Below are 17,933 nucleotides of genomic sequence, written 5' to 3' on the forward strand. Positions count from 1 at the left end.
TCTATCTCTATCTCTATCTCTATCTCTATCTCTATCTCTATCTCTATCTCTATCTCTATCTCTATCTCTATCTCTATCTCTATCTCCATTCCTAAAACCAACCTGCTCAGTCTCTATAATGTTCCTTGTATGTATTTCTTCAGTGATGATCATCAGGAATTGGATAGCCATTTTCTCTTCCCTAGGGAAGAATTATTCTACAGCTCTCAGCATTCCTTAATTGTCTGTTCCTTGCTGTGTTAAGGCAATCGATTTTCCAAATTTTGATTATATTTAACTAAGTACAGCACACTTATCATGCACAAAACATTGCTTTATACAGAAAGAAAAACTTTTAAACCATCATTTGACAGGAAGAGATGTGCTTTTCCAAGAAAGTTATGCAAGAGAAGGGAAATTGATGTTATTCATATTTGTTATAGTTCCAAAGGAAAAATGTTTATTATTAATTACTAAAAGATCAAAAATTCTCATTACATTTATAAGACAGCATCTCTTGCAAATGCATTCATTTGTTGCTATTTGATTAGACAAAAACTTCTATAATATGAATTATAAAGACACTCACAGAACAGTGCATATCAGACCCTGACCGTTCCATTTAATTCTTTTAACAACCTCATAAAGTTGCTATCAACAATCCCTTTTTACAAGTGAGTGAAGTACAGTGAATTTAAATAACCTGTCCAAAATAACACTGAGAGTAAAAAGTAGGGAAAACCTGAAACTCAAACAATGATTAACACAGCAGTCAACTAGAACAATCCAATTTCCTGGCCTTTATACCTGATACAATCTCAAACACAGAAAATATTCCTTGTACTAACGGATAAAAAGAGGTATAAAAACTTGTTGCCTGTAAGAGGAAGAGGAAGAGGAAGGGGGGGCGAGGTGCTCCACCACCACCAAGGGGGCAGGGAGCACCACCTCCAAGAGGTAGAGCTGGCTATTCACAGAGGGGGGCACCTTTGGGACCACCAAGAGGCTCAAGGGGTGACAGAGGGGGTCCTGCACAACAGCAGAGAGGCCGTGGTTCTCGTGGAGCTTGGGGCAATCGAGGGGGCAATGTAGTAGGCAAGAGAAAGGCAGATGGGTACAACCAGCCTGATTCCAAACGTCGTCAGACCAAGAACCAACAGAACTGGGGTTCCCAACCCATCACTCAGCAGCCACTTCAGCAAGGTGATGACTATTCTGGTAACTATGGTTACAATAATGACAACCAAGAATTTTATCAGGATACTTATGGGCAACCATGGAAATAGACAAGTAAGGGCTTGAAAACGATTCTGTCAAGATCCAATTGGCTCTAGATCTACATTTTTCAAACAAAATTGGTGTAACTGTTTCATCTTTAAGTAGCAGTTTGCTGCCATTTGTATTCAGCTGAAGAAGTCACTATGGTATATATACTCAAGGCTTCTTGTTTTTCTTCTTTTCTAAATGCTCTTGGACATTATTGGGCTTGCAGAGTTCCCTATTCTGGGGTTACAATGCTTTTATTGTTCCAAGCTTCATCTTAGCTTCAGAACAAACTGTTAAATCATGATTTTACAGAACCTTTAGTTTGGACAGTTCTGGTTTTTAGATTTGGAATAGATTACATAGGAGTCTGAAGTATGCTGTAAATAAAAATGCAAGCCAGTGCTTTGTCTTAGTAGTTTTAAGAAATTAAAGCAAACAGACAAGTTTCCTTGCATTGAAAGTAACCTATGACTGTATGTTTTGCATTCCTAGAAGCAGGTTAACTGTGTTTTTAAATTGTTATAATCACACCTTTTTGAAATCTGCCCTACAAAATTTGCTTGGCTTAAACGTCAAAGCCGTGACAATTTGTTCTTTGATGTGATTGTATTTCCAATTTCTTGTTCATGTAAGATTTCAATAAAACTCAAAAATCTATTTAAAAAATGTGTTGCCTATATTTCTTGTAGGTCTACACTATGCAATATTTAAATCTTGTCCACCTCTGGTGCTTCAACCTTGACAAAGTTTTAAAACTGGATCTTACATATATCATAGTTCTTCTTTCATGTTTGTGTGTTTGTTGTGTGCAGACAAAGCATCAAGAATGCACAGGCAAGGGAGAAGTCATGAGAGCACACACGTAAGTGGTACTCCCACCCTCTACATACATCTATCATTTCTTCTAAAATTACCACTAAGTATAATGTCTGCTCCAGTATCTCCCTCACAACAACTCTGTTAATGGGTTTCTGTGCGTAATTCTAATAACCAGAAACTTAATTGCCTCTATACTGTGAGGGCTAATTTTCAGATCTGGTAAGACCTAGATAGGACACATATAAAAGGAGCTTAGCTGTAGTGACTGTTCTAGTTCCGGAGAAGATGTTTAAGAGCAGTAAGCTGGGTTCCTAGGAATGTGCCTAGATTAAACGGGAAGCTGGCTAACCACAGAATCAGTTCAACTTTTCTCTACCACAGCTTACACTAAAAATAAGGAATAATTTACACTAATAAATACACTCAGAGTAGAAGACAGCTCTCTCATGTGACCTATAGATCAAACGGCAAAAACAGCGGGGGGGGGGGGGTTTCTTTGAGTGCCATCACTGAAGGCAAATATAATGTCAGAATGATCAATTTGATAAGTGCTTGGATACATTGTTATATGTTCTTCTCCTAAAATCCCATCTAATATTCAAGTAGAAAACCTTAGGAAGCCTGAAAGTGAAGTAAATATAAACTACAAAAGAATCACTTAATGCACTCTAAGACACTCGCCTGAGCCTCTGAAGAAAATTTTTCAAATATTTACATATACTATATTATAAATTCCTTCTATAGAAAACTGCAATTTCAAATATATAAGCTCAAATATTTTTCAGAGAATCAAATACTCTCTTCAGAATTGAAAGAAAATTGAACATCTACAGTTTCAGAAATCCAAGATATGAAAATGTGTCCAGGAATCAACAGTAAAATCTAAACCCTGACAAAGCACTTCACATCGTGACATCTAGCTATTTTGGCCACTGATTCCCACAATGTTAATAGAGACAGTCAGCATCTGCCCATGGTTTCCTCCAATAATGATAGTCCTTCCCAACATATTTATAGAGTGTGGCCTAAGAAAACAGCAAAACCTATTGTTTTCAGAAGCATTTTGATATTGACAGAACAATATCAAAAGCAAGCAGCCCAATTACATACAAGCCTGGACTACATGCTGCTCTCTTTCTACTCTTTAAAATACTTTAAGAGTTAAATGTTCTTAAACATTATATTTGTTTGTCTATCTTCTCTTGGTTTACTATGAGAGATTCATTATTCATTTACATATAGAATTATGGTTTGCATATGAAATAACCCTGACAGATTCATGTGTCTGAACATGGGGTTTAACCTGATCACAGTTTCTAGAAACTAGAACCTCTAAGAAGTAGGGCCTCACTGCACCAAGTGAGGTAAGGAAGGAAGACCTGTGAATTATAGTCTAGTCCCACACTGACAGGAGCCAGTCTTGTAGCATCAATATCACCAAACCTTCCCCACCTTTAAACTACGAGCCCAAAGAAATTTCTCATCTAGAATTGATTGTGTCAAGCCTTTTAAACATGAATAACATACCATCTTTTAGGAAAGTATCCCACTTCATAGCCCTACCAGTGCACTAACGGCTGCGAGCAAAATGTTTATTTATAGTTCTTTCATTTTCTGTCTCTGATCCCATTTCAAACCTTTACCAGGAATTTTTGCTTAATTTTCTTGCTGGAAAAGGCCCTAATCTTTATACCCTTTGGTGTGTAGAACACAAAGTTGGTCTTATTTTCTACTGTCAACTAAGAAACACTGTATTTTACATCTATTGTGACATGGTTTCTAGAGATGAACAACTGATAACCTCTGGAACTCAGCTTGGGGAAGAAGCTGAAAGCTGGAGCTTTAAAAGTCACTACCATCTCCTGAAACAGGTAACACACAAAGAAATAGCAATTCGGTAGAAAGAACAACTGATGGGTGTTCTGAGCTCCACTAGCATCACAGAAGAGCACTACAGGCAAACCAGATCTGAATGACACCAAGAATATTTCTTTAGGTATAGGAAATGTAATAAACCTCAAAAGCAGGGTAGGAGATTAAGTCAGTGATGAAGGTAGTGCATTCTATCATATTTCCACAAAATAAGATAATCTTCATTTGTTATAAAGTAACAAATTGTTATTATTGTTATTTTATAAATTGTTGTTGTAAGTTCATTAATGAAAAAATTCATTTACTCAGCCTAATAATCTTTACAGTTGTAACCAAGACTTAAGAAAACTTACTCTAGATGAATCATAGGAGGGGCTTGGTTGACCACTTGTTCCCCAAGATGTTGTTGCTCCACGCTCATCCATACCTAAGGAAAGAAGACAGTGGACAATATAAATTCTAAAGAAAAGTTTAGGATGTTTCAGATAGTGCATAAGAGACTGTAGTTCACATAGTGGTGTGAGAATCACTGAACGGGCTATATCTTACTCCTTGCCTCAGAAGCATGTAGCAAGTTAGTTTCTTCAGAGTTATTCTCACTATCATTCCCCTAAATGATACCCTCTATATATCATGACATTTCAGAACTAAAATATTTCTTTGTAGACTTTCAAATGGATTTTCACGAGTCTCCATTTTTCTACCTATTCTCCACAAACTTTCCATATATGAAAATATAAAGATTTGAGGTCTTCAACCATAAAAACAAAGTTAGCCAAGTAATATTCAGTTTAATACATGTGTTTCTATCACATTAGAGATGGAAAATAGAGAATCTCAAATTAGCTATCCCAAACTAACCACAGTGATATAAGAGTGCACTTCAATAATCCTGTGAGTAGCAATTCTATCTCTTCAAAGCTGTTAACCATACTGCAACTGCAAAGTAAAGGTTGTTCCTAAAGAGGAATAAAGGATCAGTTACCATCATCCTTTCCTGATACCAGGCTTTATACTTTCACCTTTCCATTAGTCCCAGGAAAAACTGGAAAACTCTCAATCAGACATTTATTATTTTATGTTTCAATCCAGTTATTACTGTATTTTCTATATTTAAAAATCCAGAATTTTCATCTTTGATTCCTGGGGACAGTCTGTATTCCCCAGATCTTCCTAAGCTATTTTCTATACTAAATATCAATGTTGGTTTTCTTTCCTTTTTTTTTACTTGAAAAGCAATAGACGTTAGAAGTGACTAAGTTTAGGAACTCTTTCAGAGTATTCACCGAAGTCGTCTGTAATGTCATGTCATGTCATGTCATGTAGGCGAGAGTGCAGTATTCAGCAGATAAAATGCCCCAACGGCTGTGAGAGCCTGAGAGAGGCCAACACTTGTGGAGGGATCAGCTGAAGCTATAGGAAACTCAACAAAGAGTCAGGTGCCAGGTCCCACAGCAGAATGTCTTCCTCACTAACTTGGTTAGTAGGGCCTAAGAGTTTTCCTAAGAAAACTGCAGGGCGTGATGTTGCATACCTTTAATCCCAGCACTCAGATGGCAGAAGCACAAGGATGTCTGAGTTCGAGGCCAGCCTGGTCTACAGAGTTGAGTTGCAGGTCGGCCTGAGCTACACAGACAAAACCTGTCAAACAAAAACCACCATCACCACCACCGTCACCACCCACCACCAAAAGAAGAAAGAACGAAAGAAAGAAAAGCTCTTAGAGCCTACTATTATAATTATTCTATGTATAGATTAGTTATTGTTAATCTCTCTACCTAATTTTAGAAGTTTGAGTACATCTCTGGCATATACAGGAGAAAGTGTACACATTCACATACACACACACACACACAAGTTGGTGTGACTTTCAGTTTTAGGTATCTGCAGGGAATTTGGATTATGTTTCCACAGGTAAAGAGGAACTGCTGTTCAGATAATATTCCAGGCACAATTTAAAGCTAAACAACGTTCAAAACACATAAAGTACTTAATTTGTTCTTAGAAAAATCTTATTAAAATTTACAATTTAGTAAAGACTCTCCACATAAGCAATGTGTCATGGAAAACACAGTCTACATCTTCCCAGTACCACAAGCTACCCGAGAGGTACTTTCTAAATCATTTTCTTTGTAATAAGCACCATAAATATAAGATAGGATTTCTAAGAGACTCAACCAAAGACTAAGACTATGATTAACCCACAAAATAAACTAACATGATATAAAACTCCAAGTAATTGTGTAAGTTGTGTATACAAAGTATTCTCAAACGATTATATATTGGAAACTTGTCATGATGAATTCTAATGAAAATAAGACAAAAACTTATCTTAATGTTTTTATAGCAAACCATTAATATGTTGTCTAAAATATATTTATTAAAAAACAAAAACAAAAAAAAGACAAGAGAAAGCTAAAGAAACCATGTCAGACAGTGGAAACCACACACTCAATTTTTAATCAAAAGACCTGTAACACCCTTTTCAAGATGAAGAAAAGGCAAAGACTAATCAAACAAAAGCTAATTTAATATGTAGTTTGGCCAACAGTTAAATACAAGGAAAGGCTCAAAGGCTATTGCAGAGTAACATTGCTCTGGCTAGATTTTTACCTCGGAGCTCTGTGGTTTTATTGTCAACACAGTCAGACTGACTAAATGTCGAGGCTGGCACTGACGAAAGAAATAAGTTTGTATCAATGACTCTTTTCTGCTCAACACAATGGCTGTACAAATACAAAATATGACAGCTTCATCCACAACAAAAACAAATGGAGATAAACTTTGTAAGGATATTATACAAACTGATAAAAATGTAGAAAACAAGAAAATACAAAAGAATCACAATAAAATGGAGGAAAGCAACTGTTTTGAAATACCTGAAAAAATTCCCATTTATTTTCTTTCCTTTCCATTTTTAGTACTTATATAGCAACTCAACAACTTTTCAGTAATTCTGTGATTCACAGATCTAAATAACAGTTATGAGAACACTAAACAATTATTAAAAATTTGGAGTACTTTGACTATTTGGTTTCAAAAACATAATTATGTTTCATTTCAGAATTAAAATATAAGAATAAGTAAACTCATATCAACACATTACTTTCATTTTTAAACTGTGTGTGTGTGTGTGTGTGTGTGTGTTTTGTGTGTAAGGCCTTGTTTTTAAAAACAATGGTTTGAATGTAATGAAAGCAGCTGGACTTTTTTTCCTTGTAGCTCAGACTCACTAAGAAATTCCTAGCTCAGTCTTCCAACTGCTGGGATTTCAGGCATGTTCCACCATAAACACAAACTGCGATAAAGGACTATGACCAATGAAACTTATAGAAAGAAGGGTTTGAGCTTAGGGTTTCTGAGGGATTAGAGTCCAAGATGGTGGAGCAGTAGGTATGGAGGCTGGAATTGCAAGCTGAGCTCACATCTGGAACACTAAACAGGAAGCTGACAGAACAAATGGAAATCTTTACACTCTCAAAGCCCACCCCTGTGGTGACATATGTCTTCCAACAAATAGCAGCACTGTTAGGAACCAAGGAAGCGTTCAAATGACTGAAATTATGGGAAATATCTCATAGTCCATAGCAAGGATCAAACAAACTTAAGGCCTTGTTTTTAAAAACAATGGTTTGAATGTAATAAAAGCAGTTGGACTTTTTTTCCTTGTAAAAACATTTAAGCCGGGCAGTGGTGGCGCATGCCTTTAATCCCAGTACTTGGGAGGCAGAGACAGACGGATTTCTGAGTTCAAGGCCAGCCTGGTCTATAGACCAGGACAGCCAGAGCTATACAGAGAAACCCTGTCTCGAAAAACAAAACAAACAAAACAAAACAAAACAAAACAACAACAACAACAAAACATTTAATAAGAACAATCACACCTGAGTATGGTGGACATGTCCCTGATCCCGGCACTTGGGAGGCAGAAGCAGTCTCTTTTGAGATTGTGGCTAGCTTGATCTCCATATTGAGTTCTAGATGGGCCAAAGCTACATAGAAAGACTCTATCACAAAAGAAAAAAAAAAAGACAAGACACTAAAAACACATCTGAAATTACTGTATGGACAAGTGCCTTCCTGCAAGTTTCAAAGCTTGGAGAAGGAATAAATCAAACTTGGTGAAAATCAAATGTATAAGACTCTTAAAAGACCAGTCAAACTTTTGGCCAAGTCCAATTTATGGCAGGCATCTTTGCCATAAAAAACTCAATACAGTCCACTCACTTGTCTCACTGTCTCCATTGTAAGTGTTTTACTTAGAATATTCTCTAAAATACTATCCCTATGGTTTCCGTTCCATTCCTTCCGCTTTAACATGCTAGCATATGAACATCCAAGTTTCTGTACAGTTTTATCCACCAACAAAAACTGAAAGCATGTTCTATTTCAAAGGAGAGACTGTTCTATAGCCTAACAACCTGATTTACCTTGGAAGGCGCTGTAGACAAGGGTTCCTAACACTACGTTTCAATGTTTGAAGCTCAGGAAAGACCTATCCTAGATGAAATGGATGGAATGGTGCAAGGCAATGAAGACCAGTGTCTTTTCCCCCTTATCTGGCACTTAGGAGACCTGCTACTAAAAACTGACATCATGAATTAATACTAATATAAATGGAGAAGTGGATAGGGAACTTGGGATGTATTTCAGGTTTTGGAGAGTCTCAAAAGCTCAAAAACAAGGAAAAGAGGTGGGAAATAGAAAGAGCAGACAGCTACAGCAAAGGCAGTCAAAACAGCAATTCAACATGGACATGTGCTTATGTATGATCAGTGTTTGTCCAAAGCAAGCAAGCACCTGTCAGGTTAGAACAAGCCAAGAGACTGTGCACTTCCTGCCCAGAATCAATTCTAACCCTGAAAGAAGTTCTTTATTCTAGTAAGTGAAATGGGAAACCCGTACCGCTATATAGAAACAAAGGATAACACAGTTTCTAGGACTGCCATCTTCTGTCAAGAAATAGAATAAATAATAAGAAAAATGTGACTGGAGATAACTGTCAAATAACCCACATTATAATGTTTACTTCAATAGTTTCTTCACTTTTATTTTGAAGAAATGGTACTTTTTATATAAGACTCAAAGGTTGCAAAGAATTCTAAATTAAGACATCTGGGCAGCTACCAACAATTTTTCATAGTACTTTTCAGATTTTGCACAAACATGAAATAAATCTACCAATATATTTTCTAAGGAACTCACTATGATACAGGATCAACTACAATATAATTCCTTTCATTACTATGTTATACATTAATGAAATTAAGGGAGAAAGCTGGACAAAAGTCCCACAAGGGAACTTAAGAGAAATTACGATAGGCTGTCTCATAGGAAAAGTAATATCAGGTATAAAGCTTTGGGTTTTCTGTTTTAAGTACATAAGATTCTATGTATTGGATTGCCAAATCAAAGTCTGACTTTATATCTTAAAAGCTAGAGCACACACCAAGGCAAGGCCAAACTGGTCAACAACAGAGGCTAAAGAATTAAATGAGATAGGAGTGGCAGCCAGCCGAGGAAACAGTGAATTTTATTTTGAGTCTAACCAAAATATTGGCTTACTAAAACAGAAAACATTGGAGAACCAAGATTTCCACAAACAGCAATCATAATAAAACCAAGTCCTAGACAGTAAAAAGCAACCCACTGTTCAAGCCAAGAGGACCACTATGTATGGATTCTCACAGCCTGAAGATGTAAATATGCTCAATGAGCAAAGATCATACAATGGACACAGGATTGGAGATAGAAGAAAAAAATTTTTTTTCTAAAAGGCCGAATAGAATTTGTGAAATAAAACTTCTTAGAGGAACTTAAGACAGAATAGAGATGACAGGAAAAGTGTAATTGGTGTTTGTAATAGATAAATAGAAACCATTCAAATCAGAAACTAATAGAAACTTAACAAGCCTTCAGAAACCTAATGGAAGAGACAAAGAAGTGTAATCTGTGTATAACGAGAGAGCAAAGAGAACAGGACAGAAAAATACATCTGAAGAAACAATGTCCAAAAGAGAATTCATAGATGTGTAAGAGTGAAATCTACCAAATAAAGACTGTGGTGAATGTCAACAGTAAAAATGCCAAGAAAGTTTTATCCACCCACATCAAAATCAAGCAGACAGACAAAAATTTTAAATTTCAGAAATAGCCAGAGAGAAACATATTACCTAGAAAGGAAAAATTCAAATCACTCTATGTTTGCCTTCAGAAACTGGATTATGGCAGACATGGAAAAATATCTTTAAAGTGACCACTATTATCCAGAACTCTATACATGAACAAAATATCCTTCAAGACTAAAGATAATAATGACATGTGCAAATGAAAGAAAATTAAGAATTCATTACCAACATCTGATACAAAAATATACTAAAAGTAGTTCTTTGGGATGAAGAGAAACATAATCAGAGGGTAACTTGAATCCAGAGGGAAAAAAAGGGAAAGCACCAATAAGGAAACATTCTCTTTTTAATGTCTGTAAACCACACAACTATTTAAAACATAGTAACCATCTTTCGAGGAACTGCAATGGCTGTATTAAGAAGTAATACCAGAGCAACTTCAGCATAAGAGAAAGCAGCAAATAGACCCCCCCTCCCAAGGTAAACAGACCTACAAGGTTGAAAAACAGCTGCAATTTACCTAGAGTGGTACTGAATTAACTCTAAATTGTCTTTGAGAAGTTAATGATGTATTTCAACATCCTTGGGAAGGTACAAAAGGGGAAAATGAACAGAGGCAGTGCGCACTAATAAAATAAAACTGAATGCTAAAATGAAGCAAGCAGAAATCAACACAATCCAACACTTCACTTCTGTCTAGGAAAGAAGGCAGCCATTCCTTTCAGCAAGCACACACCTGTGCACCCATCAAATTCATACCTCTACTCTTCTACTCTTCTTGAACAAAATAATTACATTTAGATTCAGTGGTTAGAAAAAAATGACAACAAAACTACACTTACATTTTAATAAAAAATACAATATTACGCCAATGTGAAAACTGCATGCACATGCTTTTAGCTAGTTTGCCTGTTTTTATGGCTCCCATAAGGATCATAAGTCTGTAGGAACACAGCAGTTTCTACATAACTATCAAGTACATCTTTGTGAATTTTTGCTGATTACCTAACACATTTCCTATTTAAAAACAGCTGTGTGAGCAATTACTATTCTTAACTCAATTCCACAAACAATTCTATTCATTTCCTGTAATGAGGCCCATGCACTCCCTGCATTCAAGTCTTAGACCATTAATTCCTGTAATGGTATCACACTGTCTCTCTAGAATTGTGCCATAAAATCTTTTCAATATTTTCTCTGTACTGAAAATTCTCTCCCTCTATCCCTCAAACTCCTGCTCATTCCTTTACATGCACACAAAAGAAAATTTTATAGTCATAGCTTTCATTGCCGTCCGTCTACCTATTAATCTCTTGCTGCCTAGTCCCTCCCTAGAAGTCACAAAACCAAATACCATATACAGAACAATCTCTCCACAAATATTTGCTAACAAGCACACAAAAATCACTGAATTCTACATAGTCATCAAAGATACAAGCTAACCTGTTTTTTTGGGTTTCTTTTTGTTGTTGTTTATTCAAAGATGATGTTTTTCTGTGTAGCCCTGGCTGTCCTTGAACACACAGAGATCCACCTGCCTCTGCAGGCTGGGATTAAAGGGGCATACCACCACCGCCCAGATAAACTAACCTCCTCTTCATTTCTTCGGTCTCTGTAACAGATTTCAACAAGGTTTGCTGTGAAAGGCTACTAGTACATATTTTAGATGACTGGGGATCACTAACTGTTCTCTATACCAGCCGCTCAATCTATTACCATATCACAAAAGCAGCCCGAGCAATGTGACAGACAGCAAAGAAAATACGTTTAAAATTTTTTAACTTATAAAAGCAAAATCATGGGCTGGAGAGATGGCTCAGCGGTTAAGAGCACTGACTGCTCTTCAAGAGGTCATGAGTTCAAATCCCAGCAACCACATGGTGGCTCACAACCATCTACAATGAGATCTGATGCCCTCATATGGGTGTCTGAAGACAGCTACAGTGTACTTACATATAATAAATAAATAAATAAATAAATAAATAAATAAATAAATAAATAAATCTTTAAAAAAAAAAAAAAACAAAATCATTAGTCATGGGCTATGCCAGTTTCTACCGCCACTGCCACCGCCGCCACCACCTCCACTACCTCCTCCTCCTCCTCCTCTTCCTCTTCTTCCTCCACCCAAGTCTTCTGGGTTTTTTGTTTTCATTTGTTACCATGTTGGGGCAGATGCCAAAAGCTCTTCCTCCTACATCGCAAGATGAGACCCCATGCTTAAAGTGTAATAGTCCAGGATCAAGAGCCTTGGAAACTGGCATTACTTTTGATTCTCAGTTACCTCCACAGTGAGTGTTCCTTAGTCACCTTCTATTCCAGGCTTTCATAATGTGTCTATTTAGACCATGTTCCTGAGTCTCTTTTACTCTTCCTAAAGCAGTAGTTTATAATACATCACCTGCTTAGGAAGTCCTGCCAACACAATCTTGCTAAAACACTTCTCAAACACATTCCTCCCAGATTTAGAAGTCACATTTTCAAATCTTTCACTGCCAGGACAGTAAATTTCTTCAACTTGAAATGAAATGTTTATTCTAATCTATTCCACAAATGTTTGTTGTGAAAAGTGCTAGATTTGTCCCTCATGTGTTAAAAAATCTGAAAATCCAATGTAACTGCCTTTCCTCTTCTAACTATAATACTAAAAATAATAATAATAATAATAATAATAATAATAATAATAATAATTTCTTACTATGGCACAGTCACATAGAAAAGAGGAGTAACATTCTGGTGTATTTGAATGCACTCAACAGTAACCACAAATCACCCTCATTCACACTGTAGTATACATGGCACTGGCATGATGATTTCCATAGTCTTTATTATTCACCAGCACTTTTACCTTCTCCCACAGATTCGATGTTCTTCTGTACAACTTGCTTAAAAAGTATGATTCACAAAGCACACTAGATGTTACCTTATTCTTTTTAATCTAATACTTTATTTTTTTTTTAGGCTAATACTTTTACTAATTCTTGGAGTTACCTAATGAATTGTGCTGTATTCACCCACTACTCCCCTAACTTCTCCAAGATACACCCTCCATTCCATCCCATCCTAACTTAATAGTTTCTTATGAGTATCACATTTACAAATCTATGTTATAGTGGAGAAACTAGACATTTTTCTAGCAAAGGCCATCTAACATGTCTCCAATTATAAGAACTCATTCAGTTCTGATTCTGTGTTCACAAAGCTGAATACATAAAATGGCTTAACAGAAACATCGTTCCATTCAAAACAACACTGCTGCTTAGCTTTTTATTGATCCACGTACATTTGTCGTCTCCAGCTCTGGGGATACCATGATTCTACAAGGCAGTAAAGATACAACTGGTGAGCAGACCAGAACAAAGTTAAACACACCAAATTGTATTTGTTAAATCTACTTATATTAGCAAATTTATGACAAAACTATGATCTGCAACTCAAATCCTAACTATTGCCTGTGGGGGCATAAAGCGATACATTCTGGAAAACTAGTACTTTCTTAAAAGATATGCATATGTCCTAAACATAATCATACCTTCAAAAAATAAAAAGGCAAAAGTATACCCTAAAGGAGTCTTCTTCACGAAGAAATGCAATGAGTAACTAAAACTGGAAACAATCCAGAACACCATCAATGAGAAAATGCATTAAGGAATAATACTCTTCGTTAAATATAATACAAAGACAGGGGCTAGCGATAGACATAATAGTCTAATTCTCAAAATCACCAAGCCAGGTGATAAGAGAAAGATTATATAGCTATCTAGGAAAAAGTACAAAACTCCTTTACAAGATAGGTAAAATGTTTTATAAAATAAATAAAAATCATATAAAACATAAAAATGGTGAGACATGCATTTAGGTATCAGCACTAGGAAGGCAGAACCAGGTCATCAAAGTACTACTACTTAAAAAAAAAAAAGCAAACATGGTTCTACTTTTAGATAATAGCACACAAATATTAGAGCAATTTCTTTGAAAATAAATGTTATAAATAATCAGGCCAAAAATAAGAACAAAAAGAATTTTAAAAATACTAGAAACTGGAAAAGCTCTTATTAATGAGAAGAGGCCAAAAGAAAACAAAAAACAAAGTCAGTCACTGGATAAGATTCCAATCTATATGTTTGTCCACTGAGGACATTAGCTTTTTGTATTTCACAGGCTTATAGAAAAAAAAGAGAGAATAGGAAGATACAATATGGCTAAAAATTAAGGTCAATAAAAAGTACAAATTAAACAGAAGGTCCAAAAACTTACTTTATCTTTTCTCCAAGTTCTTGGTTGATCTCTGAAGAATTAAGCATGGGAAACATACTAAGAAGCCCACAGGAAAGCTAGGCCTGAAAGACTACACTGACCGAGCACAGATCTCAGCTACTGGGAACCACAGAGGTGCTCATTAAAGGGACTTTCACAGAATTGTTCTAATAAAGCATAAGGTTCAGTCTTAAGACAGCCAACCAATAAAGGCAACTAATTTCCAGAGCAAAACAGAACTACAGAAATTGACAAAAATAAAAACTTCAACAACCTTTCATCTACACTTTTAAAAATTATATGAAAAAATCTGCTACCTATGTAGAGAAATGAGAAATGAGAATGTAAGTAACATAAGTCTGAGGAAGAAGCTCCCCACACCATTATCTGAATAAGCAGAAAGGAACTTTAAAGCAGCTAGAAAAAACTGTTGAAACACCTTCTAAGAAAAAATAGTGACAATAAATGGACACTTTTTTTTTTTGCAGGAAGAATTATCTAAAATGAAATTTAGGAATATAATAACATATTATTTGAAAGATAGCTGCACTGGAATAGCTTAATAATGAGTAGAACACAGAAAAAGTAGTAAGTGAAACTGAACATGAATAAAATTAAAGAAGAAATGAAGAAATTTAAGTTAAGTAATACTAACAGGTCTAAAATGCACAAAAGTAGATCAGTTGCAAAGCTGGAGAGCAGCTGGCAGGCTTTTCTCCAAATCAATGAAAAAGATCAACTTACAAACCCAGCAAGCTCAGCAATCTCTGTGCAGAATTATAAACCAACCATACCCATGTCTATGACAATCAAAATGCAAAGTAAAAAATGTTACCTTTTTAAAAAGTATTTCATAAAAGGAAAATGATTCAAGGAAATAGCAACTTCTCATGAGAAGCAGTGAGTACCAGAAGACAATGACATTACATCATACAAGAACAGGATGAAAAACAACCATAGTCCTGGACTCATAGACCACAGATCCAAACTACTACTGGAAGGTTTTCAGGCTGAAGGAAAATAACAGAAAAAGATATGGATTTGCACAGAAGGCCTTTATGACATTTTTATGACAAAAAGTATGGAAATACATGTAGAAAAATACTTTTCTAAATTCTTAGTCCTATATTAGCATAGTAAAATATAGTTAAGTACAAAACTGCAAAGTAATCAGCATATTAACAAGAATGTAGAACAACTAACTATTCCTATGCACGATGGGAGGGAGCATAGAAATTGATGAAATCAATTAAGTATCTATAATTCCAGCATAACAGGCAGAGATATATGGGTCTTTGGAGCTCAATACTGGCTGGCCACCTCCAAGCTCAGTGAAGAGACAAGTCAGAAGACACTGTACCCTGCTTCTGGCATCCACACCTGCAGACATGGGCAGAGGCATGGCACACACATAAACATGTTCACACATATATACCATACTTTATAAAAATAATATAGACTACGTGATAGCAGGATAAGGACAAAGTAAAATCCATCTACAGACTAGAGGTGGTTAGATGTACTTGTTACTCTTGCAGAGGACCAGAATTCAATTCTAAGCACCCACATTTGGCAGACAGCTCAAAACCATCTGCAATTCCAGCTCCAGAGAATCTGATTCTCTTTTCTGGCCTTTGCAGGCATTCAAACCTATTTGTGTGTGCACACACATGTATAAACATTTATCTTTTTTGAAACAGGGACTCCTTATATAGCCCTGACTGTCCAGGAACTCTCTGTGTAGATCACTCTGGCCTTAAACTCCCTGAGATCCACCTGCCTCTATCTCCCAAGCTGAAATAAAGGCATGTGCCTCTATGCCTGGGTAAAAATACATCTTTAAAATCCTCTGTACTACTGACAGAAGAAGCATAATGGTACTGCCTTTATGGAAAATACTACAAAGGTTCCTCAAACAATTAAAATTAAAACAACCAAGAATAAGAAGTTAGCCCGACTGTCTAATAATGCTGACTGTACAATCATGAGACCTGAGGTCAAATCCCCAGCAGACAAATAAACAGGAAAGGTAGTCACACTCGGCTGTAATTCCAACATTGTCGAGAGCTTAGATTTCAGGGACTGCTGTATGAACTAAGGCAGAGAGTACTAAACAGACGTCTTCCTCTAGCCTACAGGAATACATACAGGTAAGTAGAACCACACCTACATAAACACTATATGCACACAACACACACACACATACATACAAACAAACATACATACACACACACATTTCAAAACCAAATATAGAACAACCATATGCTCTAACAAATCTGTCTAGACAGCTGCCCAAAATGAATGATCTCATAATATCAAAGCAATGAAACCACATTTCCACATCTACTGTAGCATTAGCACAAGAGCCAAGATGTGGAAACAACCTATCTGGATGATGAATGGATGATGAATAGATATGGAAGGTGAGATGTAGACAGTACAATGGAGTATTTCTCAGGTTAGAAAAACAGAAGAATCCTGTCATTTGCAACACTGGTGGACCTGGAGGTCACTGTATTAAGTAAAACAAGGCAGTACAGATGACAAATCCTGAAAGAATCCTTATTTTGGAAGTAGCAAAACTCAATAGAAGCAGCAAGTAAAAGGAAGTTGTCAGGGACTTGGAAGAAGGTGTGTTGGGGAGCTACTGTCCAATGACCACCACAATCAGCTATGCCAGAGGACATGGTTCTAAAGATCTGCTGTACAACAATTGTACCCAATAATACTACACTGCTCACAGAATTTGTTAAACAGGTAGATCTTGTGCTATGTGGAATTTTATCAGAATAAAAAGAGTACGATTAGGAACTCATAAGTAAGAAGACTCAGAAGAATACAATATCATCCAGTGGAGGATGAGAACGTTTGTTTTGAATACACATCCATCCACACACAGATAACCATGACTTTTATCAAGGGTCTTTTTTATTTTGTACAGTGCCTTTTTTTTTCATTTCCGTATCTTCCAAAAGATCTATCTTTGTTTTCTTCACCCACAGCCACCAGATGATCTACAAATATACTAGACTCATAACTATGTATGGAGTCACTTTGTTTTATTTTTTTCCTTAAGATAAAAGCTATTTTGTAATTGTATCATGTAAATGGTCATATAGGAAAGGGCTAGGAAATGGTGATTACACTACATTATGAAACAAGCTGTAAACATACCACGAAAGGACCCCAATTCAAAACTCAGGGAAAATGTGTCTGATGAATTTTGAATTAATGGTTGGGTCTTCCTCTATCAACCAAAATGATTTCTATGAACATGATGAAAGACAGCACACTAGTAATAAAATTAAGTAAACAATAAATGAAACAAAGTGAGAGGCAGTATTCTTTATACAAATGAAACAGCTATTATAAATTTCCAAAGATTGCTTCCTCTTCCCAACTCTGCATACTCACATTTCAATTACTTGTGCTTTTGTATAAGTGATGTGTTTTGTATTTTTAACTCCATAAGCTGCCAAAATAAGCCCATTTACATGTGACAAATGTCAAGTAGCAAATTTATTTTGGGTTTTGTTGGCTTTGTACCCTGCATCCTATTTTCTTCTGTGTGCCATTGTTGTTTTTATGTTTGGCAGTAGCTTTAGATCATTA

General features: G+C 36.0%; 1 protein-coding gene across 9 annotated transcripts in view; it reads right to left on the reverse strand.

The window, feature by feature from the left end:
* The window catches only part of Tcf12 (transcription factor 12), a 267,077-nt gene that overhangs the window by 175,777 nt on the left and 73,367 nt on the right, over positions 1-17,933 (reverse strand). For all 9 annotated transcript variants that reach the window (XM_028771367.1, XM_028771364.1, XM_028771366.1 and 6 more), the window contains one exon: positions 4,290-4,363. In XM_028771367.1, the coding sequence (XP_028627200.1) occupies positions 4,290-4,363 (74 nt within the window). The remainder of the gene's footprint in view (positions 1-4,289; positions 4,364-17,933) is intronic.

This window comes from Grammomys surdaster, unplaced genomic scaffold (genome assembly GCF_004785775.1).
Source record: "Grammomys surdaster isolate TR1022 unplaced genomic scaffold, NIH_TR_1.0 206, whole genome shotgun sequence".
NCBI lineage: Eukaryota > Metazoa > Chordata > Mammalia > Rodentia > Muridae > Grammomys > Grammomys surdaster.